The sequence below is a fragment of the Halictus rubicundus genome, chromosome 10 (assembly GCF_050948215.1).
Source record: "Halictus rubicundus isolate RS-2024b chromosome 10, iyHalRubi1_principal, whole genome shotgun sequence".
Taxonomy (NCBI): domain Eukaryota; kingdom Metazoa; phylum Arthropoda; class Insecta; order Hymenoptera; family Halictidae; genus Halictus; species Halictus rubicundus.
The window spans coordinates 65,306-88,844 of NC_135158.1; the positions used below are offsets into that span (position 1 = coordinate 65,306).

The following is a 23,539-nucleotide window of genomic DNA, read 5'->3' on the forward strand; positions in this document are numbered from 1 at the left end:
ACGTATAGCAGTGGAAAGAATCATTTCTCAAGATCACTTTGTAACAAGATTTCAAGATTATTTATATTCTTTTTCTTAAAACCTTATATTTTTTCTTAGATATTATTGTGGAGCCCAAAAAGACGAATCCAACGACTATAATAACCATGCCACTCCGATCACTTAATCTCGAGATATTTGTGTCTGAAAAATCTTTCAAGATCCAAGCTTTCAGACATAAATATTACAAGATTAAATGATCGAAACGGTATAGTCACTGAGGTCGTTGAATTCATTTTTTTCTGCTATGCAAGAGTATCGAAGCAAATATATACGGTACTTTTTGAGAGTACACTAATGGACCTTGAAAACTCATTGGAAAATTACCTTGGGAAAAGACTTTTTCTACTGTCATATGTACTCCTTGAGATAGTATAAGTTTATTCTGAGAAGTTTTTCATTCAACAGTAAATGAGGCTTATAAGTACGTGATCCCATTTAGTTAAGACACCCTGTATATAGATGCTATTGAAATAATCAATTCGCTTTTTGAGCAAGTCAATATTGTTGCAATGGACGCGAATATAATACAGTTACTCGCACAATTGTTCACAGCAAGCTGTTCCGTCTTCTTCCTTGGTATAATTAGACTGTGGATTTTATACATTTGTAATAAAAATGAGAACAATTTCAAAATACTGTTGTATTATTTTCGTTCCATTAAAGTTATTAAAAGAACAAATCTATGTCTATGCAGCAATTAATTCAAACAATTTTTATTTTGCATAGAAATCCGGAATTTAATTATTGTATACTCCCATTATTAAATTTCAATACTATTTCAATAAGAGAAGGAAGAAGTCCAAATGATAAGGCACATAAATTGAACATTGATTGAACTAATTGAAACGTACGAGGCGATTTTCAACAAACCACTTATGTAAGTGGCAAAAACAGTAATCCCTCCCTCCGTGACTGTTAACGTTAATAAACCATACGACGTTGTCAGTATTATATGCCAACAAGCAATAGCGCTTTGCAGATTTCTCTCTGTATAAAAAAATCCCAAGAGATTCAGGAAGTGAAGCTGTATATCCGAGTCCACGAGTGTAGATACCCCTAATGTTGCAACAAGACATAATCCGCCTGTACACACCATAGCTGGAACCAAAAATAATGTAATATTAAAGTAGTTCTTACGTGAAATGGTTTCATTCGTATCTGCGGAAGTGTATCGACGAGACAATAGTAATCCAATGATAAAACTTGTCTATTAATAATTACTTTTCTATGAAACTTTCACCATCATACTTCTGACATTTTTCTGATTAAGGGCCCGGGATCGTCACGTGACTTTTTCAGTATCAGCAAGTCGGTAACTGCAGTATAATTTCCATTCATAGCCTTCAGACACAGACTTAAGATCCGTCATGGTCTTGATCTGACGGGTCTTAAATCTGTGACTAAACTTGTCAGATTTTTTGCTCTGTATTATCGATATTATGAATTCTGACGCCAGAAACGTGCTTCAAGTTTTTGGCTTTATTTCGCAGAGAATCAAGACAAAATATAGCTCAATTTATAGCTGGAGATATTTTCTAGTGCGCGCCACTCTCCCTTTTCATCCAGAAAACTCATCCAATGGCATAAAATACTTGCATTCCACGTCATGCACATCGTTAATTTTTAGTCTACTTCTATCGCTTATATTATCAAATATCTGCATAATATGCTCAGTTCATAATATTGAACCTTCCTCTTTCGAATGAGCCCTTTCTCAGCAAAAAATATTCTTATACAGGGTGGGGAATTTAAATGGGAACACCTAAATATCTCGGTTATTATTAGTCGTACAAAAAATGTCCACAGAATAAAGTTGTACTGTTTCAAGGGGCGAATTTTATGATGGTAAAAATTGTTTCTCAAGGTCATTTTTTTACAAGATTTCAAGGTCATCGATATTTTTTTAAATGGAATCATATATTTTTTGTTCATATTCTTATAGAGAATAAAATGACCTATCATAATGTATGATTCGGCTCATCTGAACTCAAAATGTTTACAGTTTACTTACGTGTTCCGAAATCATATGTCGTGTTCAAAATGATGGCCATTGGCATTGGCAGTACTGAAGTCTCGTAATAAACGATCTGTATGCGTTTTCTATTTCCTACGGCGCACAGTGGGCAATTTGGACGAAATCGGATTCAAAATCAAAGAACTTTCGATAGAAATGAGGTAGAGCGATGAAACTTTTTTTAAATTAAAGCTGAAACTTTGTAGAATATGGGAAAATAGGGAGATTATGGTACGAACGTTTTTTAACCTTGAGAAAATTCGTTAAACTTGCACAATTTCAAGAAAATTTTAGTTTTTCCAATACCACGCGCGGAAAAGAATTTTTTTTAACATCATTTCCCATAGATTTTTTCACGCTGATTTCAAATCTGGTCTCAAAATTTGTCTACGACCTCAGGATTTTGCAAAAAATAGATTTTTGTGACAAAAACTAATGAAGTCATTTTTTCGTTGAAATGATTGGATGGTAATAATCTCCATATTTTTCCCATATTCTACAAAGTTTCAGCTTTCATTTAAAAAAAATTTCATCGCTCTACCTCATTCCTATCGAAAGTTCCTTGATTTTGAATCCGATTTTGTCCAAATTGCCCACTGTGCGGCGTAAGTAAAACACATGCCCTAGTAATTCTTTGCCTCATATCTTGTGGCGTCGTAGGTTTTTCTTGGTAAACAATGTTCTTCAATCTTCCCTGTAGGTAGAAATCTAATGGAGTGAGATCCGGAGAACGAGGTCGCCACTCTACAGTTCCCCTTCGTCCGATCAAAAACGTTGCGGAAATTTTGAATCTAATGTTGCTCTTGCAACTCTGGAGTAATGAGCTGGACACCCGTTGTGTTGAAACCACATGCGTTGCCGGATATTTAACGGCATATCTTCTAATAGAGTCTGCAAATCTTGACGGAGAAATCGGGCATACTTGTGTCCTGTGAGTGTGCTGTCGATAAAGTACGGTCCTGCGATTTGTTATACACAATACCGCACCACACGTTAACAGACCACGGTCTTTGCCTTTCCACTTCTCTTATCGTTGGGTTTTCAACCGACCAATAATGCATATTATGTAGATTTATTTGCCCGTGATTCGTGGATAATGCCTCATGCGTGAATAAAAATGCAAAAAAAGCATTATCCATTTCTAATTGATGCTGTGCCCACTGACAATATCGCACACGATTAAGATAGTCGGTCTCATGAAGCTGCTAATGTAAGCTTACGTGATATGGGTGGAATTTCTCTCGATGAAGTATTCGCAGAATACTTCTTCTACTGATTCTACTTTCTCGCTCCAATCGTCTAGTACTTGTATGCGGATCTTGGGACACTGCAGCTGCGATGCAAATGGCATTTTCTTCGTGCGTTACGGTCCTTCGTCTGTCGTGTTTCTTAGCGTTCACGTTACCGGTTTGCTTAAACTGTCTTATAATAACAGAAAATGCGTGGACTGAGGGACAAATACGGCCTGGAAATCTTTCACTGTATAAACGAACTGCTTGTCTAAGGTATTGCTGGCATTCACCAGACATGAAAACCATATCAATTTTCTCTTGTACGGTATAACGCATTGTAATCACTTCGAAGTTTAGACTAGGATTACTGAAGAAGGAATAAGATCTTTACTCGAATAATCTACGGTACATCGGTTATCGCTGTCAATGACGCGTATCATAATAAACATAGGTTTCAGTATGAATTCATGAGCCAGGATTTGTTCCACAACGCTAGGACATATTAATGTAAACATCTTGAGATCAGATGAGCCGAATCATACATTATGATAGGTTGTTGAATTTGTCATTTTATTCTCTATAAGAATATCAACAAAAAAATATATGATTCCATTTAAAAAAATATCGATGACCTTGAAATCTTGTAAAAAAATGACCTTGAGAAAGAATTTTTACCATCGTCAAATTCTCCCCTTGAAACAGTACAACTTTATTCTGTGGATATTTTTTGTACGACTAATAATAACCGAGATATTTAGGTGTTTCCATTTAAATGCCCCACCCTGCATAAGGACGAAAAGTTAAGGCACGTAAAATCATTTTAAGCCTATTTTTGTCGTTAATGTGGCCACTACCTTATCACGAATCTTCACGACTTTTTAGAATCTCGATTATCCGAACCGTTAATATATCAAGGACTTGAACTAAACAATTCAATCTAAAGCAATTCAGATACAACACGATTTATTGTACAAATCAATGAAGACTTAGCATAAGGTAGCAAGGTAACTATTTTGTCAAACATTCATCAGTTCTGATAATCAAGGTTCCATGAAATCGTGGATTAAACAGTGTACATGATCCAAATTGTGTCGTGTCTGGTACTATCTGGTAAAATGTCACGAATATGCTACTAGAGGTTTCATTAAAACACAACTAAAAACAAAATACTTTTGTCACTGGACTATTATTGTCTCACCAATATTTCGTTTACCGACTACCCTTTTCTACTTGCGAGTAGCAAGAGTTCAAGGAAGACTTTATGTAAAATGTTTTGTGAAAAATTGAATTATATTCATATCATTGATGTGCAAATTGTTTGATATAATTTGCATCGTTGTCTTATATACACAGAAGCAATATTATCATAGCCATTACAGAAGTATGCTTGGACAATGCGTTTAGCCAGTATCGAATCTTCCATAAGCATCTCCATTTCGACAGGATTGTTTTTCACCGCAGCATAATCTTTTTCCATACTTTCATACACAAATTTCATCTAAAATCACGTTAAAAGAAAGTAGTAACATTGTCAAAATTACTCTTAACAGATATGATAGATATGAATGTTCTTTTTCTTGTAAGAAATGATTCAAGACGAAGAAGTTTTAATCAGCGTAGCTGTAAAATAAAAAAGGAATTTACAGATTTATACTTATCGAACGGCTGTTGGCGGACATGGATGAGGTGCTGGAGAAGGGAGGATGGGGTGTATAAAGTTAGGGGGAAGGAAAATTTACACGCTGGCATACCCGGACGACACGTTTGGCTATGGTGGCGGAGGATGAGGAGGGAATGAGGGGGATGATGAGGGGGCTGAAAAAATACCTGGAGGAAAAGAAACTGCAACTGAACTCAGGAAAGTCCAAGATAATGAGGTGTTGAAGGGGGGAGGCAGGAGGAAAAAGGTAACCTGGAGATGGAAGGGCAAGGTACTGGAGGAAGTGACCGAGTTTAAATATCTGGGGTACGTTATCATGAGGGATGGGAGTCAGAGGAAGCACGTGGAGGCTAGGGTTAGGAAGGGGACAGCGGTAATGGGACAGGTATGGGGGATTGGGAAGAGGAGGTTCGGAAACGATTGGGGAAGGAAAATTTGGCTGTTTGATAAGCTGGTCTGGCCGCTGATCAGTTATGGGGTGGAAATTTGGGGATGGAAGGAATGGGAAGGGTTGGATAGACTGCAGGATAGGTTTCTGAGGTCCCCCCAGGAGGGGGGCGGCGACGGCTGGGAGGGCGCGGGGGTCTCCCCCGCGTCAACGTGTGCCCCCGGTGGTGGGGGGCGGAGTGGGGATGGCGCGGGGAGTTTCCCCGCGCCCTGTTACGCCCCCACAACTGGGGGCGGTGAACTTGGGGGCCCGGGGTGTGAGCTGACCCGGGCCCCCGGGGGGGGAGCATAGCTCCCCCCGTGATAGGACGACACCCCCCGGGTTAATTTCCCGGTTTGGGGGGGTGTCGGTCCGTCCCTCCCTTAGGGGAGGGGGATTCGTGGGGGGATTTGGGTGAGGAAGGGTCAGGGCGTGCCGGATCGCGCCTCCGACGGCCCTTCCTTCCGGTGGCGGCGTCTTCTTGCCTCGGCCGGGGCTGGTTCCTTCGGGATACCGGCTCCGAGCGGGGCACGAAGACTCCGGGAGCTGTGGGTGGACCGAGCTGGGGCTCGGGAAGCTCAATCCGAAGGCTCCAGGGATGGGGACACCGGGCGGGTCCCTCCGCCCGGGGTCTTATAGCGTAGGAAGTGGGGGAGGTTAACCCCTCCCCCGGGGTATGATGATAGCTGGGAGGTGTCCTGTTGAGTACTCGCGTGATCCAGGCACCTCCCCTTTAGCTTAGGTGGGCGTGAGGTTTTAGTGGGTAGTCTCCGGGGGCTCCGCCCTCCGGAGAGAGTCCCACATAACCCCGGCTTCCCCCAGGGAGTCGGGGTATGTATAAAACATTTCCTCACGATAAAAAAAAAAGGATAGGTTTCTGAGGTGGGTATTAGGGGTAGAGAGCTGCACGCCGGGGTATATGGTAAGGGAAGAGCTGCAGAAGGAGATGTTGAGGGGGAGGGCGGGGTTAAGGGCGTGGGGTTACGAAAAGAAGCTGAGGGAGGGAAAAGGGGGGGAGATAGCAAGACTGTGCTGGGAGCAGGTAAGAGGAAGGGCAGGAGGGGAGGGGAGGTAGCTGGGTGGGAGAAGGAGAGAAGGGGTTTTTGGGAAGAGAGGGGTTGGACAGCGGAGGAGGCGGAGATTATGATGGAGGAGAGGATAGAGACTATGAGTGGGGAGATAGTGAAAAGGGAGAAGAAGAAGCAGTGGGGAGAGAGATGGGAAAGGATAGGAAAAGCAAGATACAACACGTGGTATGGGAGGGTGAAGGCAGAGGGGGTACCAGGCTATTTGAGGAAAGGGTGGGGGGAGAGCAAATGGCAAAGGGTGGCCAGGTACAGGTTGGGAAATGAAATGAGAGGTGGAAAGTATTGGTTGGAGGAGAAGAAGAAATTATGTAGGGTATATGGGTGGGAGAAGGAAACATGGGAGCACGTGTGGGAAATGTGTATGGGAGGGGCGAAGGAAGAGGTTGGCAGGGGATGATGGGGGAAGTATTAGGGGACGAAGGAGAAGCAGAGGAATGGTTGAGGAAGGTCGATGAGTGGAGAAAGAGCATGAGTGGAAGAGGCACGGGAGAGGTATCATAAGGAGTGAAAGCATGAGAATGGAGTGAAGCAACCGGAAGAGGGGGTCCAGGATGTGTGAGGTTAGGGAAGGGGGGAGCAGAGAGGTATGTTTGTGTGGGAGAGGGAAAACAAGAATAAGGTGTGTTTCTAGTTGTAAGATCTCGCTCTCTCTCTCATTCGTGTATATAATGTAATAGTTTAAGTTAAGTTGAGTAAGTTAAGTAGGATAAGAGTAGGGTTAAGATTAGGTTAAGAGCGGTTGAAAGGAGGTGTGAACAAGATTGTAACCCCGAGGGGAATCAGTAAATGATATATATTTATCGAACGGCTAATGTTCATGGTCAAATTAAATTTCTAATTATTCCAATTAAAATTGTAATTTTGTAGGTAATAAATAGACAGCGGATCTTTATGCACAATAAAAATGTTCTACCTGAATTGCAATGAACTGGAGTGTAATGGAAATTTATTTTCTTTCTTAATATATTTGACAATACAGTAAATTCTTGTTGTATGACAGTGCCAACCTTACACTTTGAAGTCAGTGGAAAAACTCACACCACCGCGGTGAGTGGCCGAAGCTCGAGACCCCTCGCGGCCACAACATTGTCGGCTACATCGGTGTGAGACCAGAAGACCACTACTAATCTAAATTAAATCTAGATTTAAATGAAACCAAATATGATATATTTCCGATGATATTTACGTGTGTAATGGAACGATGGAAGTCTTCCCTTAACAATTACATTAACAGAAAATTAGTGTAAATGTGATCCGAATTATATCGCGTTTGGTATCATTTAAATCAGAATAATGCCACAAATATCAGGACCTTGAATAAGTTCTCGCTGTTTCTTCAAAGATGGCAGTAGCAGTACCCCGTTCGTGGAATTTCGAATGGTAACACACATGCAAGGCAGTAGTGTATCTAACCTTAAATTTCAGTGTATGGTAGTTCACTTTAGTGTACACAAAGTAATTTTTCTGAGTTCTGAAAATGTCTACTTTTGAGCCAAAAAAGTGTATTTGCGGGGAATTTTATTGCACTACTTTATTCAAAAGAAATCTGCAGCTGAAGCACATAGAATTCTTGTTGAGACTTATGGTGACAATGCTTTGTCGGATACGACATGCAGAGACTGGTTTCGACGCTTCAAAAATAATGATTTTGAACTTGAGAATAAAGAACGTTCTGGCGCACCGAAAAAATTTGAAGACGAAAAGTTGGAGGAATTACTCGATCAAGACCGATGTCAGACGCTAGCAGAACTTGGAAAAACATTACAAGTACATAAGTCAACTGTTTCAAAACGTTTAAAAGTTTTAGGAATGATCCAGAAGCAAGGACATTGGGTACCGTATGAATTGGAGCCGAGAGACGTCGAACGGTGTTTTCTCACGTGTGAACTACTGCTTCAACGGCAGAAAAGAAAAGGTTTTTTGCACCGCATCGTGACTGGCGATGAAAAGTGGATACACTACGGTAATCCAAAGCGTAAAAAATCGTGGGGTAAGCCCGGCCATGCATCAACATCGTCTGCAAAACCAAATATCCATGGTTCGAAGCTTCTTCTCTGTATTTGGTGGGATCAGCAGGGTGTAATTTATTATGAGCTGCTCAAACCGAATGAGAAAGTTCGCGTCCTTGGACCGACCACCCGTGTCCTGGCGAAAGTAAAGGGTTGGCGGCCAAATGTGCACGCCAAGGAAAAACCCCGAACCTGGTCGCTAAATGTGCACCCCAGGTAGGAACAGACTTTCGGCGACTAAATGTGCGCTCGGGAAGAGCTTGGGCCTGGCGACCAAATGCGTCCAAGGTCCGAGCACGCCTGGGTCCGATCAACCCTTCTCCAAAGGGACCGCCACAGATATCATTTTCATTAGAAAAATGCCACGAATATGTTGGTGAAAGTCCCATGAAAAAATAATTAAAAATAAAGAAGGTTTGTAATTGGATTAGTAGTGGTCTTCTGGTCTCACACCGATATAGCCGACCGCGTTATGTTACACTCTTCGCCGGCGACGGCTCTCGAGCTTCGCTGTCCGTTTCTCCGTGCAACATTGTATCGAAGACGAATATTTTCGCAGTCTTCTTGTCACTAGCGTTTAGCCCTAGTTAAGACACGGCGGAAACCGCGTGGTTTGAACTGCGTGAAAATTGATAGTTGTTCAGAAAAAGGCGGCGACCGTGCGGATACGCAGGAGAGAGGCGAAGTTTTATCTCAGTATTAACATGGAAGTTGAAGAAACAATATGTTTGTGGCTGCTTCACAAACAAACTAAAAAAAAAAAAAATAGGAAAAGGCAGTATTGAGTACATCCGATATAATTTCAAAATGATAAATTTCAGTTCTATTTATAATATCTTACATTTCTTTTCTTTAATATATAAGCGAGTTCTTACCAAACATTCTTTTTTTCCATCGTATCATCTTCATCTCCAAATAACTCCACCAACTCTTGCCACTCTCGATTTTTATAGACTTTATTGACATAATCAGCACATTGGATATCCCATATCGCTGGTGTTTTCTCCATTTCATCGATAAACAATTCGGTGTCGAAACGATTCATGCTGGTACTCAGCGTAAACGCGCGAAATCCGCCCAACAACTGAACGCTCTCATAAGAAGCATAGAAAATAGAATCGCGCGGAATCCGCGCGGTTTTTGTTTCCTGCGGTCCATCGGCGGCAGCCGCGCGGATCAGTGTACCGCGCGGGCAGGTGTGAACGAATATGAAGACGCTAATGTAAATAACAACCGCGCGGTTTCCGCCGTGTCTGAACTAGGCCTTAGTGATAATAGGTTTTTTGTGACTTGTAGACCGATATGACTCTTAGGTTTCCAGCGTGCCCTGTGTATTTCAAATGCGACGGTCGGCGAGAACCTCCGACTGACATACAACCAGAATTTACTGTACTACGCTTATACAGGGTGGGGCAATAACTATGTCCAGTTTGAATATTGCCGTTATTTGTAATAATATGAAAAAATGTTATATAGAAAACTTACACGGTATAGAGGGGAACATATTGTGACACAAACATTTTCTGCGTGGGTAGAGGCATAGAGGAGATTTCAAGGTCAACTCTATTTTTTTAAATGGAATGCTATGTTTTTTTTATCACGATGTGATAGCCAGTGTTGAGACGAATTCAGCGAGTTATCATTGAAGGTCATGCAAGGTCAAATATGGTAGTAAAATAAACTTTATTACATTACGGGAGATGCTCGAATTGATGACTGTTTGCGTCAATGCAAAGTTGCAATCTTCGTATCCCTGCATCACGTGCATGTCTTATCGTTTCTGAACTTATCGGACCGCATGTTATCGATGGAAATCTTACTGGGGAACGATATGAACACTTTATACGAAGTAGATTGGGGACTTTATTAGAAAATGTACCACTAAACGTTAGCCAAATGATGTGGTTACAGCACGACGGATGTCCAGCACATTATGCTCGGAGAGTAAGAGATGCACTGAACGAACTTTACCCAAATAAATGGATAGGACGTGGAGGATTAGTTTCTTGGCCCCCTCGCTCTCCGGATTTAACACCATTAGATTTATTTCTCTGGGGAGCATTGAAAATGCTGTTTATCAAGAAGTACCCACTACACCAGAAAATATGAAACAACGGATAATTGCAGCATATGCTAGAATAAGTTCAGAAACGATAAGACATGCACGTGATGCAGGTATACGAAGATTGCAACTTTGCATTGACGCAAACGGTCACCAATTCGAGCATCTCCTGTAAGGTAATAAAGTTTATTTTACTACCACATTTGACCTTGCATGACCTCCAATGATAACTCGCTGAATTCGTCTCAACACTGGCTATCACGTCGTGATAAAAAAAACATAGCATTTCATTTAAAAAAATAGAGTTGACCTTGAAATCACCTCTATGCCTCCACCCACGCAGAAAATGTTTGTGTCACAATATGTTCCCCTCTATACCGTGTAAGTTTTCTATATAACATTTTTTCATATTATTACAAATAACGGCAATATTCAAACTGGACATAGTTATTGCCCCACCCTGTATATGTATAGTTGAAAATACTATATCAGTATTTTTAAATTCTGCTAATGTTTTTACTGTTTTAAATTACTACCCAATTTTGTCATAGACGCATAAAATCCGCTGTCTAGTAATAAATGAATAAATATTTTATACATAAGGATAAAGATAAAAAAAGATTAATAGATATGTTTTGTAAACCTAATAAATTCAATTTCATAAATATTATTATTATTAAGAAAATAATTAAATTAATGGAAATTTTTTAATGAAAACTCAAGCTTACGAAAATTGATATGAGACGCCTAGTAAAAATTGTAATAGGATAACGATTTTTTGTTGCGTAAAACTGAAACAAGAGCGTTATGTTCTCTCACTTACCAATGGAAATAACATAAGAGAAGTAGAGTACCGTAAGAAATATAAGAATAACGTACAACCGAATGATATCAACACAATTATCTCTTCCAGTGACAATTTTGCATTTGTTACAGTCAATATCTGAAAAATATTCCACTTATGAGCTTAGGACATGAGCTTAGCGTGTTGATTTCGACGAAATGCATACTGCTTTTAACGAGCGGCCGCTAAAGGAAGCTAAATAGTAACATTTTCGTCCAGTATGAGGAGCTGAGTACGCTTTCCACATTCAGTGTCGAGTAACACACTGTATCGGTAAAACAGTAAAAATATGTCGCCGGTAAGTTAGGCTTCATAAGAAAGCGTGACGTCATAATATATCTGACGATGACGCATTCGCTACGTTCGAGTGAGAGTGTGCGGCACACTCACACACCGCTAGGTCGGCGTGTACGTGTACCTACGAGTATTGCAAGGGTCGGGGATTCCACAAACCATTTCTCGATAATGCAAAGATGGGGATTTCAGTGGTCAAAAGTGTTAGATACAAGATAAATGTAGTGGGCTAGACATTGAAAACGGCGGTGGGGGGACCTTGTCAGGAGTGTCATGGACGAAAATATTAAGAATTATTTTCCTATCTCCTCCTTTTTCACATTATCCATTTTGCTATGCCATTTTGCATTATCGCGAAATGACGTGCGGATTCCCGCAGGTAGGAACACGAACCAGAGAGGAATGAGAGTGCTCACGCCCGGGGTTTCGGCGTTCCCACTTCGTAACATCGCCGCTTTAGCATGGCACAGAACCGGTCAGTCTTTTAGCATGGCACAGAACCGGTCAGTCTTTTAGCATAAAACTGAACGCACATTATTTTTTTAACCAGGATTAGAACGTACAGCTTAATTGTTGTATATGAAATATGTAACTAACATGTAAATCTTGTGTACAAAATCTCTAATTAATATAAATTAAGAATAATATTAATTGTAATGATACGTATTTTATTTTTTTCCAATTTTGTAGTTGCAAACTCTAGTTGTAAAAAATGGAACACCCGGAAACAGTATTCGAACAAATACAGATCTCATATCGAAGTTTCAAAGCGACCAACCTGAATATTAATCTAATAATGAGCTATTGTCATCAACACTATCTTAAATTTTTTCATATATTTAGCTACTGTTATTATTAATTAAAAAAAATTTTCTTTCATGAATAAATATTTTTTCCACCTCAGCACCATAAGATTTTTACTAGATGACTTTAAAAACACATTAGAACTATTTTTAAATAATTTTACTCGAAAACATTCTAGTTTACTCTTTATTTTACCGTTCTACTAATTTTTTATGGGCTGCATTGCAGCTCTGTTTAACACCCCTTTACAACCCAATACCATGGTACCATCCATATTCAAGGAAGAACAATTTTTTGCGACGATCATTGAAAAAACAAAAGTGTTTCCTTCATTTCAGTCCTTTAGTGCGTTGGTGACATAGCGCCCAGCACACCTACCTGTGTTCTGTGTCACATCTGGAGTTTTATGGTACGCTAACAATTGCTATTGACTCGCAAGCCAGACCGTACAAGCGAATGCATCCACAAATTCCAGAGACCTGCCTCCAAAACTAATTAAAGGAAGGCTAGACATGCAGTGTGTACTAAACTCCTCAAAAGAGGCGGATTCCAGTCGCTCGTGTTATAAACCTCATTTGATACTTCGTCGAAAGGGTTCGAATAAATCTTCGAATAACTTTTGCCGAGCGCCGAGCAGAGTTGGGCATTATTTAGATAAAAAAATATTTAAATAACGATTCGAATAAAAGATACTTTATCTTTATTCGTTATTCGAAGGTTCGAATAAAAAAAGTATCTTTATCCGACGAGTATCGGATAAATACTTTTATCCGACGAGAATTTATCCGACGAATAAAGATAATTTTTTTATTCGAAGCGGATTTATTCGAACTTCGAATAATTTTTTCATCTTCTATCTGTATCTTTTATTCGAAGGCTTCGAATAAATCTTCGAATAACTTTTGCCGAGCGCCGAGCATCAAAGACCCAGCGACAACAGACGACATTTGTATGTATTTTAGTTAAAAATGTTACCTCAATATTTTTAAAACATTAAAAAAATATTGTTAAAATCACATGAATAAACCATATAAGAAATTGAAAAAATAAAGATGACGTATGGAAAAAAAAATTTCCCACCGACGGGATTCGAACACCAGCGTATCCGCTCCGTAGCCCGACGCCCTAACCGCTGTGCCAACCGGCGCACAGTGGGGTATTTGGCCCGAAAAGCCAGAAAAAAGTCAATTTCCAAAAATTAACATAAACTGTAATTTTTTTTATTGCTCGAAGTTGTTGAATGTGTGGAGAACAATGTACTAAATTTTTTTTATTCATTTGTAAATTTATGAATCTCTAAACTTAATCGAAAGTCAAGAGATTCTATGATTTGTATTGCCTTCCAATCATGCTATAACGTATCGTACATTTATGAGTGATTTTTACATGCTTTAAAAAAGCTGTGTAATTGTTTGCATTATAGATATCTTTTAGGTAAGTATGGACTACACTCTCAGACTGTTTTCATTTTTTTATTATACTTATTTATAAAGTTATTAATATTTGTATATGATCAATAATTCAGAAATTATTTTTACAATTATAAGACTTCATTAACGATTTTATCATGGTTCTGAGCGAGTCCCGATGGTCTCTTTGGTCTCATTATATTCGGTAGAGATTTGTGATTCCAAGCTAATAAAGTTTGGTTCCAGATTTGTCCAGGTTGACGTTTTATAGCTAATTTAGTATTAGCGTTTAGAAGTGTTTTACGTACGCAAATTAATGGTAATAATTTCAAAATATTCTTAAAATACATATATCTACTTATTAAAACATTTCATGATCTACATATTTTGTATTAAAATAATAATTTACATCGTTTTAACATAATTTATCATACGTGTAAAAATACTTTTTCCAGCTTTTCGGTGTACGTACTCCACAATCGCCACGATTTTTCAAGGGTTTCCGATAATCTCAGGAAAAAAAGGTTCGAACAAAAGATTAACAGTATTCAGATGTCTACAAATTTCAATACATAAAATTTCGGAAAAAATTTTTTTTTTATAAAAAGTGAGGATCAATTTAATTTTTTAACTGTTAAGATATATTTTTGATTTCATAATGTTATAGCTGATGTTCAGACGAATTCAACGACCTACTACATTATGGCATTGAGCCTATACATAACGCTTAAATAATTTTTTCCGGCTTTTCGGGCCAAATACCCCACTGTGCGGCGATGTTGTAAACGTTCCGAACATTCTGGTATATATCGCACAAAATACAATCCATTTTTTCTCTTAAAACATTTCTTAGGTCAAACACTTACTTGTTTCAATGTAATAATGTTTAAAATGACTTAATATATACCTGCGATAAAACCAACAAGTGTAACTTTCCTCCTAATAGCAGAAACGGCGAAAAAATTCGGTTTTTCTTGTCTGGACAAAAAGTGCCCACAAGAAAAAAACTAAAAAAAATTGAGGACACTGCCTGTTATGGTACTTTATCGGGGCACTAAACAGCAAAATAGCATGTTTTCATATTTTTGAGAAATGTACATTTTTCCGATTTTTTTGAGGTTTTTCATTTTTTGCGACCACAGTTTGCAAGAAAAAAATCTGAAAAAATTCTCAAAAATCTGTCTTAGGATCCAAAATATGCCACATTTTTTTCAGAATTTTAGGAAGCATCAGAGTGTGGAAAATGCGTGGAAAAGCGCGAAATCTAATTTACCCTGTAACTACCCTCACGGGCAAGATAGAGGGTTGAAATTTTGCTCAGAGGGGTTTTTCTGGGTCAGCTTTCGAATGGTTCATTAATCATTGAAAAACCTCTAAGGGCAGTTTTGACCATCTTAATCGGCTAGGCCCTTTTAGTTTTTCCAATACCACGCGCGGAAAAAATTTTTTTAACATCATTTCCCATAGATTTTTTCACGCTGATTTCAAATCTGGTCTCAAAATTTGTCTACGACCTCGGGATTTTGCGAAAAATAGATTTTTGTGACAAAAACTAATGAAGTCATTTTTTCGTTGAAATGATTGGATGGTAATAATCTCCCTATTTTTCCCATATTCTACAAAGTTGCAGCTTTCATTTTAAAAAAATTTCATCGCTCTACCTCATTCCTATCGAAAGTTCCTTGATTTTGAATCCGATTTTGTCTTAGATAGCCTCTCTGATAGGCAACATGCGACCGAATATTGCAAAATATTTCTCGAAAACGCAAAAGTATTTATCTTTTATCTAACGCATTCGACCACTGAAAAGCCCCATCTTTGCATTATCGAGAAATGGTTTGTGGAATCCCCGACCCTTGCAATACTCGTAGGTACACGTACACGCCGACCTAGCGGTGTGTGTGAGTGTGCCGCACACTCTCACTCGAACGTAGCGAATGCGTCATCGTCAGATATATTATGACGTCACGCTTTCTTATGAAACCTAGCTTACTGGCGACATATATTGTCTCTTCCTCTGTTTTAGCAATACAGTGACTGCTAACGACGACAATGATCGGGAACAAAATACAGCGCTCGTAGCGAAAAATGTCGGAACTATATTTTAACAAAATAATAACTGTGGGTTGGTTTTTCGGGGGCGGCGAATTATTTGTATAATACGTAATTATACAACATAATATACGTTGCGTTGACATTGTATATGTCCCCGCTAGAGCGCTGCCCCCTACGTTTTCCATAAGAACCCGAAATCTCTGGTTATTTAAGAAAATGTGTCACTTGAACTTCTACATTCTGCCGAATATTGCAAATTACGCATAGAAAACGCAAAAGTGGAACTTTTGTGGAGAATCCTTGCAATCCGCGTGTACGTGTTTCCGGATCTAGCGTTGTGTGTGACACACGCACACGACACGCACACTGTCACTCGAGCTTCTCCTAGCGGACGTTTATAGCGTGGTGATCGCTAGGAATCACTAGAGAACCTGCTCTATAAGTTTTCAATCTCAACAAGCCTGATACTTGACACAAAACGAACGTTTGTTAAACAAATCTAATTTCAATGTACATTTGAAATGGAATTTCATTCTTAATACTCGAATGTTTTATAAATAATTATATATCTCGCAAAATTTACTTTCACAATTATGAACATAACTATTGACATAATTTATGCGTACCATACTTATTATTTACTACTCAGTAAACAATTTGCTCTTGATTTGCTACCAAAATTTATGTACAAATTTCGATCCACCTATTTCCGCATTAGGCGTGGTATTTGAGTGCAAAGTTTGCAGCCAAAATTCCATGCCAAATGGAAAGTAAATTGAGACCACAGACCCTCGTCTGTGTTGAGACTAAACCTTCGCTTCCTTATAGAGTGCACTAAGATTAAATATCGAGCAAAATCGGAGGAAATCTTGCTGTATGTAGGAGGGAAAACACTACAATTTTAAGAGCTGCAAATATTTCAGTCTTAAAAAATAAATTAGATAAAAGATTTCCTCCAATTTATAAGGAGGTCAAGGTTTGGTGTCAATTTGCTTTCCATTTGGTATGAAATTTTGCATGCATACTTTTGACACCAAAATGACCAGCTTTTGCTCATAAAGTGCGATTACAAACATTGATCAAGATTTGCTCGAAGCAAGTTTGGCTGACTGGGTACTTATTACTTATTACTTATTACTTATTATAATATTTTTGTATGAAAGTATTATTACAGACATCGATAGCCGTATACTTTACATCAATATTGAAAAACATAAACAAATCAATGGCAAACAGATAGTATAATATCATATACTAATAGTCCAGCGTTCTCAAAACTTTTCCTACGACGGAAAACTTTAAGAATTCAGAAAAAATAAATAAATGAATGGGTAAATCGAAGCATTGAAAAAAATTGAGAAATTCTGAGTATAACTTTCAATATACTTTCTAATTTCTGTACGAACAAATGCAAAATTTAATAATATTTATTGATTCGTGGACACATTGCTTCACATGAAACAATTTAAATAAAATTATACCGCTGTGTGCTCTAAATGAAAAAGTGTAAATTTCTGTTAAGGAATCATTCCTTTGATGTAGCAGCTGAAGATCGGTGTTTTCATATTTCATAAAAATATTACAGTATTTTCCTATGAAAATGTGAATTTAAAGAAATTCTTTATTGTGTTCCACATACAAAAAGCGCTTTAATAAATGGCCAAAGATGTAAAGGAAAAAGCATTCATTCAATTGGAGCAACAAAAACAAATGAATAATGGTACACGTGCAACATCGAGAGCAAAGTGCAGTTCACAAATAAACTAATGCAGGATCTTCAGCTATATTACGAATCGGCCATACGTCCACATTCAGATTCAGTCGATGACATGATGAAAGCAACATGGACGACACTGTCCCAAAATTTCGACTGACGATCATTCCAGCATTTCTATTGCCCGAAGAAAATCCTGGTGCAAGCAGTAAAATAGCTGGAACATTGAAAGAATTTATGCTATCACTCCTTTTTATCGGCTAGACCATAATCCTCGGGAGTAATCAAATTGTTACGATAGAAGGTACTGTAAATTGTCACATATTCTACTCCTAGCTCATTGTGAAAGCGAAGCCTGCTTTTCCGACATTAAAGAGTCAACATTTTGGATCTACTAAAAATAACACGCCGACAGATTGCGTTAATAAGGTTTCAGGCAAAAATTCGAAGTACAGTGATTTCTCTATACAGGGTGGCCCACATGACCCTTAACAGCTCAATATATCGAAAACCATGCCATCGATTTTAAAGTTCTTGATCTTAAATTGCATGGATCTGAAGGGCCTTTCTAATTACATAAGCGTGAAGTGGCGCCCCACTTTCCCTTTAAAGGGGGCCGAGGTACCTTTATAATTTTAAATGGAACCCCCTATAACACGTTACATATTTCGATTCTACAGGAAAATACAAGTACATTTTGTCTGAAACATTTTTTGTCAGATACTTCCATGATGAGATATAACAGTTTGAAGTTTCGAGTTGTAGGTACTTACTTGAAGCGCTCGGAAATAGCGTTATGGAATTATGTATACGCGCTCGAGTCCTTTGCTGATTCGTGAAGAAACACAAACAATAATATTTACAATTCTTGAGTTTGACTCAATTATCCATGAAAACGTTCTCAGTTTAGAGCTGTTATTCAAGCAGTAACATTGTGATTATGGCTATTTTTGATACAGAAGTGAATATGTTATTAACGTTAGGTGAATGCCAAAAAAATTATCGGCGTGCAGCAGTGATGTATTTTGAACGTTATGGTATCAAAAAATGTCATGTAACATTTTATAATTTAGAAAAGCGGCTTCGTGAGCACGGTGAATTGTGTAAAAAAACTCGCGATAAACCTAAACCTGTCACTAATGAAAACAATAGTGTCAATATTCTTGCAGCAATTACATTAAATCCTAGTGATTATAAAACATTACATATTAGTCGTTCATCAATTCAACGAATTTTGAAACGGCAAAAGTATCATCCATATCACATGATTTTATCACAAGAACATTCGATAGCAGATTACGATCACCGCGTAACATTTTGTGAGTGGCTGCAGGGTGTTGTGGAAAATGACTTTTTGTGCAAAATACAACTTGAAACTTCAAACTGTTATATCTCATCATGGAAGTATCTGACAAAAAAATGTTTCAGACAAAATGTACTTGTTTTTTCCCAGTAGAATCGAAATATGTAACGTTTTATAGGGGGTTCCATTTAAAATTATAAAGGTACCCCGGCCCCCTTTAAAGGGAAAGGGGGGCGCCACTTCACGCTTATGTAATTAGAAAGGCCCTTCAGATCCATGCAATTTAAGATCAAGAACTTTAAAATCGATGGCATAGTTTTCGAGATATTGAGCTGTTAAAGGTTATGTGGGCCACCCTGTATATATCGCCAAGACTTGGATGATAAACATCGCGGAATTGTCCCCACTACCGCGGGATATACCCCGTGAGGGGCCGCGATGATCGAGAGCCGCCACCGACGAAGAGTGTAACATAACACGGTCGGCTATATCGATGTGAGACCAGAAGACCCCTACTAATCCAATAACAAATCTTCTTTATTTTTCATTATTTTTTTTATGGAACTTTCATCAACATATTCGTGACACTTTTCTAATGAAAACGATACCAAATATGATATAATACCAATGATATTTATTGTGTAATGAACGATGAAAGTTACTTTCCATTACAATTATATTAACGGAAAATTAATGTAAATATGATCCGAATGATATCGTGTTTCATATTATTTTCATTTGTCACAAAAAATAATTAATAATAAAAAATTGAATTTTTTATTTAAAGGCCTGATCTTACGCGGGCTTTTAAACAAGCAAAGTGAAAGTCCCATAAAAAAAATATTGGTAAATAAAGAAGTTTTCTTATTGGATTAGTAGTGGCCTCCTGGTCCCACACCAGTATACCCGACCCATGTTATGTTTACACTCCTCGGCTTCCGCAATGTTTATCTTCCAGGCCTTACGATATATTCATCAATCACTGTATTCTACTCCCAGCACATTGTAAGAGTGAAGCCCGCTTTTCTGATATTAAAGAATTAACATTTTGTATGTAATAAATAACAAACGACTAGAAATTGCACTAATAAGGTTTCAGACAAAAATTCGAAGCACACTTCGCGATAAAATTATAGGAAAATGAATGAAAAGTTTATCCCAGTAAGAATTTTCTTCTTCCTTCATTCCTAATGTTATTGTTTACAGCATATAGTAAACTCGAAACAGTAGAGTTTCACTTATAGATAGATAATAAGAGACTGTTGCCAAATGCATACTAATCGATTGCGAATCTTAATGCAAAATAAACATTTCCTATGTCAATTACAGGACATGGTAACTGATTACGTCTGAAGAGAATTTAAACGCGGCTTATATTTAATTTTTGTAATTTAAACGCGTTCAGAGGAATGACCCCTTAAAGAAATATTCGATTATGACTTGAACTCTTATCACCTGGGTCATTATACAAGTAAAAGTCATCACAACGACAACGAATCTCTGTATATTCGTCAGAATGGACTTGTCGTAGGGCCAGAGGCCAGTCAAGCACGTCAAAGTATGATAAAATTTAAGATTCCCCTCAAACACTTCCATCTTTCCCGCTGCCGAAGAACGTCTGTACGAAGAATCTGAGGCATCGTCCAACTACACCTCGGAACCATACTTTATTCATGGTACCCTACTATTTTTGCTTCAATTTTCTGACATTCTCAATTGTCCTGACAAAATTGGCTGTAATTCGATCGCATACAAACCTCTGTTTGGAATCGATCGGTTTGATTAGTATGCTCTAGAGTCTAGAGAATGTGAAAAAATATGAGACGCTAAATTTTTAAAATACGAGTATGGCAACTGTGGTCTCTAGATCTTTTTGTTTGTCTTGCTTGTATTCTTCCTTGAGCAAAAGTATTTGCTTTTCAATGATCACTTATTGTGTAGAAGTATTTCTCTTTTCCTGTTTCTTATATAGGGTGAGGTACCTAAGACAATTATTGTGGACTAGTTTTTAATTAGGGGGATAATTATTGTAACCGAGAATTTTTTCTCTAGGTTAAATTTTCCGATATTTCAAGGTCATCGTCGTATTTTTTTTAAATGGAACGACATATTTTATTTAGTATAATATTATAGCTAATGAAAAGACAAATTCAACCATGTATAATATATTGACCTTCGAATGATCTTCGAAGCAGTTATTCATCAGAAAGCATAACTTAACGTACGAAGACTGTAAGAACGTACGACGATTATTTTACAATAACTCAATTCTTTGTGAATAAAACAAAATAAGGTTTAGCTCAATCGGACAAACAGTTCCTAAGATAAAAATTGGCTAGTGAAGCCCATTTTCGCCAAAATGGGTAAAAGTTGCAAACTTCGAAGGCCTGTAACATATTTCGGTTAGAATAAAATCGCCGATGGTGACGTCAAAAACTGATCGATTTGGCATGGAATGACCCTCAAACATTTTCTTCCCGAGACATTTTTTCGTATTACTAAAAAAATCGAAGATATTTTCGGTGAATGTCTTAGATGCCTCACCCTGTATAGTAATTTATGAAATTAAACTTATCATAAATTAAAGTTCTGTTTAAGCCTTGTGCACTGTTCCGGAAATTGGGACGATTATATTTTAAGAATTAAATTGGATCATAATTGGAAAAAATTTACACAAACTGTTTGTAAAAAATTTTCAAAAAATGATCTACTGTTGTTTATGTACAAGTTTAATATTCTAAAATGTAAAAAATGATAGATCTGTTATGGTCGTCGACGTCCATCATTATCCTCGACGCCGATACTTCGCTGATTACTTGTAGACATTGGCGTCGCAAGAAATGAGCATTTAAAACGAGTACATCTTCCGTGATTGACAATAATTGGAAATAGAAAAGAACAAAGATTCTAATGGTGAATAGAAACCAGGTGGTTTTTGAGGAAAAATGAAACCTGGGATCCAAAATATGGAAACCATGGAACCAATGAAACGTCATTTAACGTAAACATATTTTGCGTATACTATCTCATTCAGTCGTGTAATATTATTTATTTAATGCAATGTCAAATCCTCACAACAATACAATATTACCGTAAGGACTCATTTATACATATTGTTACGAGTGTCGATATGTTACATTATCGATACATCGCGCCGAATGGTCTTCGTTGTAGCGTCGTCTTACAATTAGTGACGACGATACAACGGAGACATGAGAGAGTCGGTTGACGACCGCCGTTGTGGGAAGACACAAAGCTTAGTACTCCTCCTCTGCTTAATAAAGGTTTATTGGTATTTTATACGTTTTATTTATTGAAGATGCCCCGAACTGGTAACAATATGTATATCGCGTTGAATACCGCACCTATATTGTGTGTTTCATACTCGCCGATTTTATTTGCAAACACTATCAGCGTTATTAATAACAATTGTCATTTACTTGATTATGGAGTTTTTACCTTGCGGTATAGTCTAGTTCAGTGGTAAGCACGGTAGGTGCCCTGAACTGCCTGCTTCCGGCAAGATGCCGAAGTTGTTTGGGCGCCTAAATTCAAGAACAGGGGTTAGAAATTTGCCGGCCGAAGAATGTTCTTCGTGCCAGAAATCTTTTCCGACGTCGTTGGGGCCATAACTTTGAACGTCTTATTACTTCCAGATAGCCTTTCGAGAGCACGTTGACGATTTTCGGCACTTGGCCTTTGTTGCGAGCACCTCGAGCGCCTCTCAAGTGGCCTGCGGATACGCTCAGTCCTTATGGGCGACAATTTTAGGCGCCCAAACAACTTTGGCATCTTCCCTGTCTTGTGTGCGGCGACCTTAAAAGAGACGTTGGTGGGGGAAGCGTTTTGCCTGCGACAGGAATACGTCCCCATCATCACTGGTCTAGTTAATCGAAATACTAATAAATTGATATTCAGTGGCAGTCATTTCATAACAATTGTTGTTAAGCAATTGACTAGGGCTGGTCATCGGTGACCCCTGCTGTATTAAGGTCAATGCATATCTCGCAGGCCCGGCCGGCCGGCTCAACATTACAACCCTGGTTTTGGTCCTAGCGTTTACTAGCGGCAACCGTGTCAGACTTTGGAACCGAATTTCTTCTCTGGCCTCTAGGCCCTTTCCAGATGGCCTTTCGAGAGCGCGTTGACAGTTCCCTGCTGTGCGTGGCACATAAAAAAATGTTTTTAGGGGCTCCACAGCTCCTTAGGTAAACTATCCGTATCTCTCCTTTACAACACCATGGAAATAGGAAACGTTCCTGGCACTTAGTGAAACAGCATCGCACATCCTTATATGTATTTTATCATACGTAAATTATACATACAAAATTCTTTTTAAATAATTTATCATGTTATACGCAAATGTAATTTCTTAAGGGCCCGGACTGCCAAAAGTAGAGTGACTACTTTACCGACAAAATATGGTTTTACGTGCCTCAAGTTTTCGTCCTTAAATAAGAATATATTGTCGTTGATAAAGGGCTCATTCGAAAGAGGAAGGTTCAATCTAGTGCGGGCTGGTCACGAGCTGACGAGATTATGCAGATATTTAGAAATATAAGCGTTAGAAGTAGGCCAAAAA

At 38.3% G+C, this 23,539-nt stretch overlaps 1 protein-coding gene across 2 annotated transcripts in view; it reads right to left on the bottom strand.

Moving 5' to 3' along the window:
* The window catches only part of LOC143358222 (uncharacterized), a 36,356-nt gene extending 15,764 nt beyond the window's left edge, over positions 1 to 20,592 (bottom strand). Inside the window, exons 1-4 of one of the 2 annotated variants that reach the window (XM_076795195.1) lie at positions 20,413 to 20,592; positions 11,358 to 11,477; positions 4,666 to 4,786; positions 894 to 1,140 (exon numbers count right to left, since the gene is read on the bottom strand). In XM_076795195.1, coding sequence (XP_076651310.1) covers positions 894 to 1,140; positions 4,666 to 4,786; positions 11,358 to 11,477; positions 20,413 to 20,553 — 629 coding nt within the window. In that variant the 5' untranslated portion in view covers positions 20,554 to 20,592. The remainder of the gene's footprint in view (positions 1 to 893; positions 1,141 to 4,665; positions 4,787 to 11,357; positions 11,478 to 20,412) is intronic. The other variant, XM_076795196.1, reaches the window with a different exon arrangement.
* Positions 20,593 to 23,539: the final 2,947 nt, after the last annotated feature.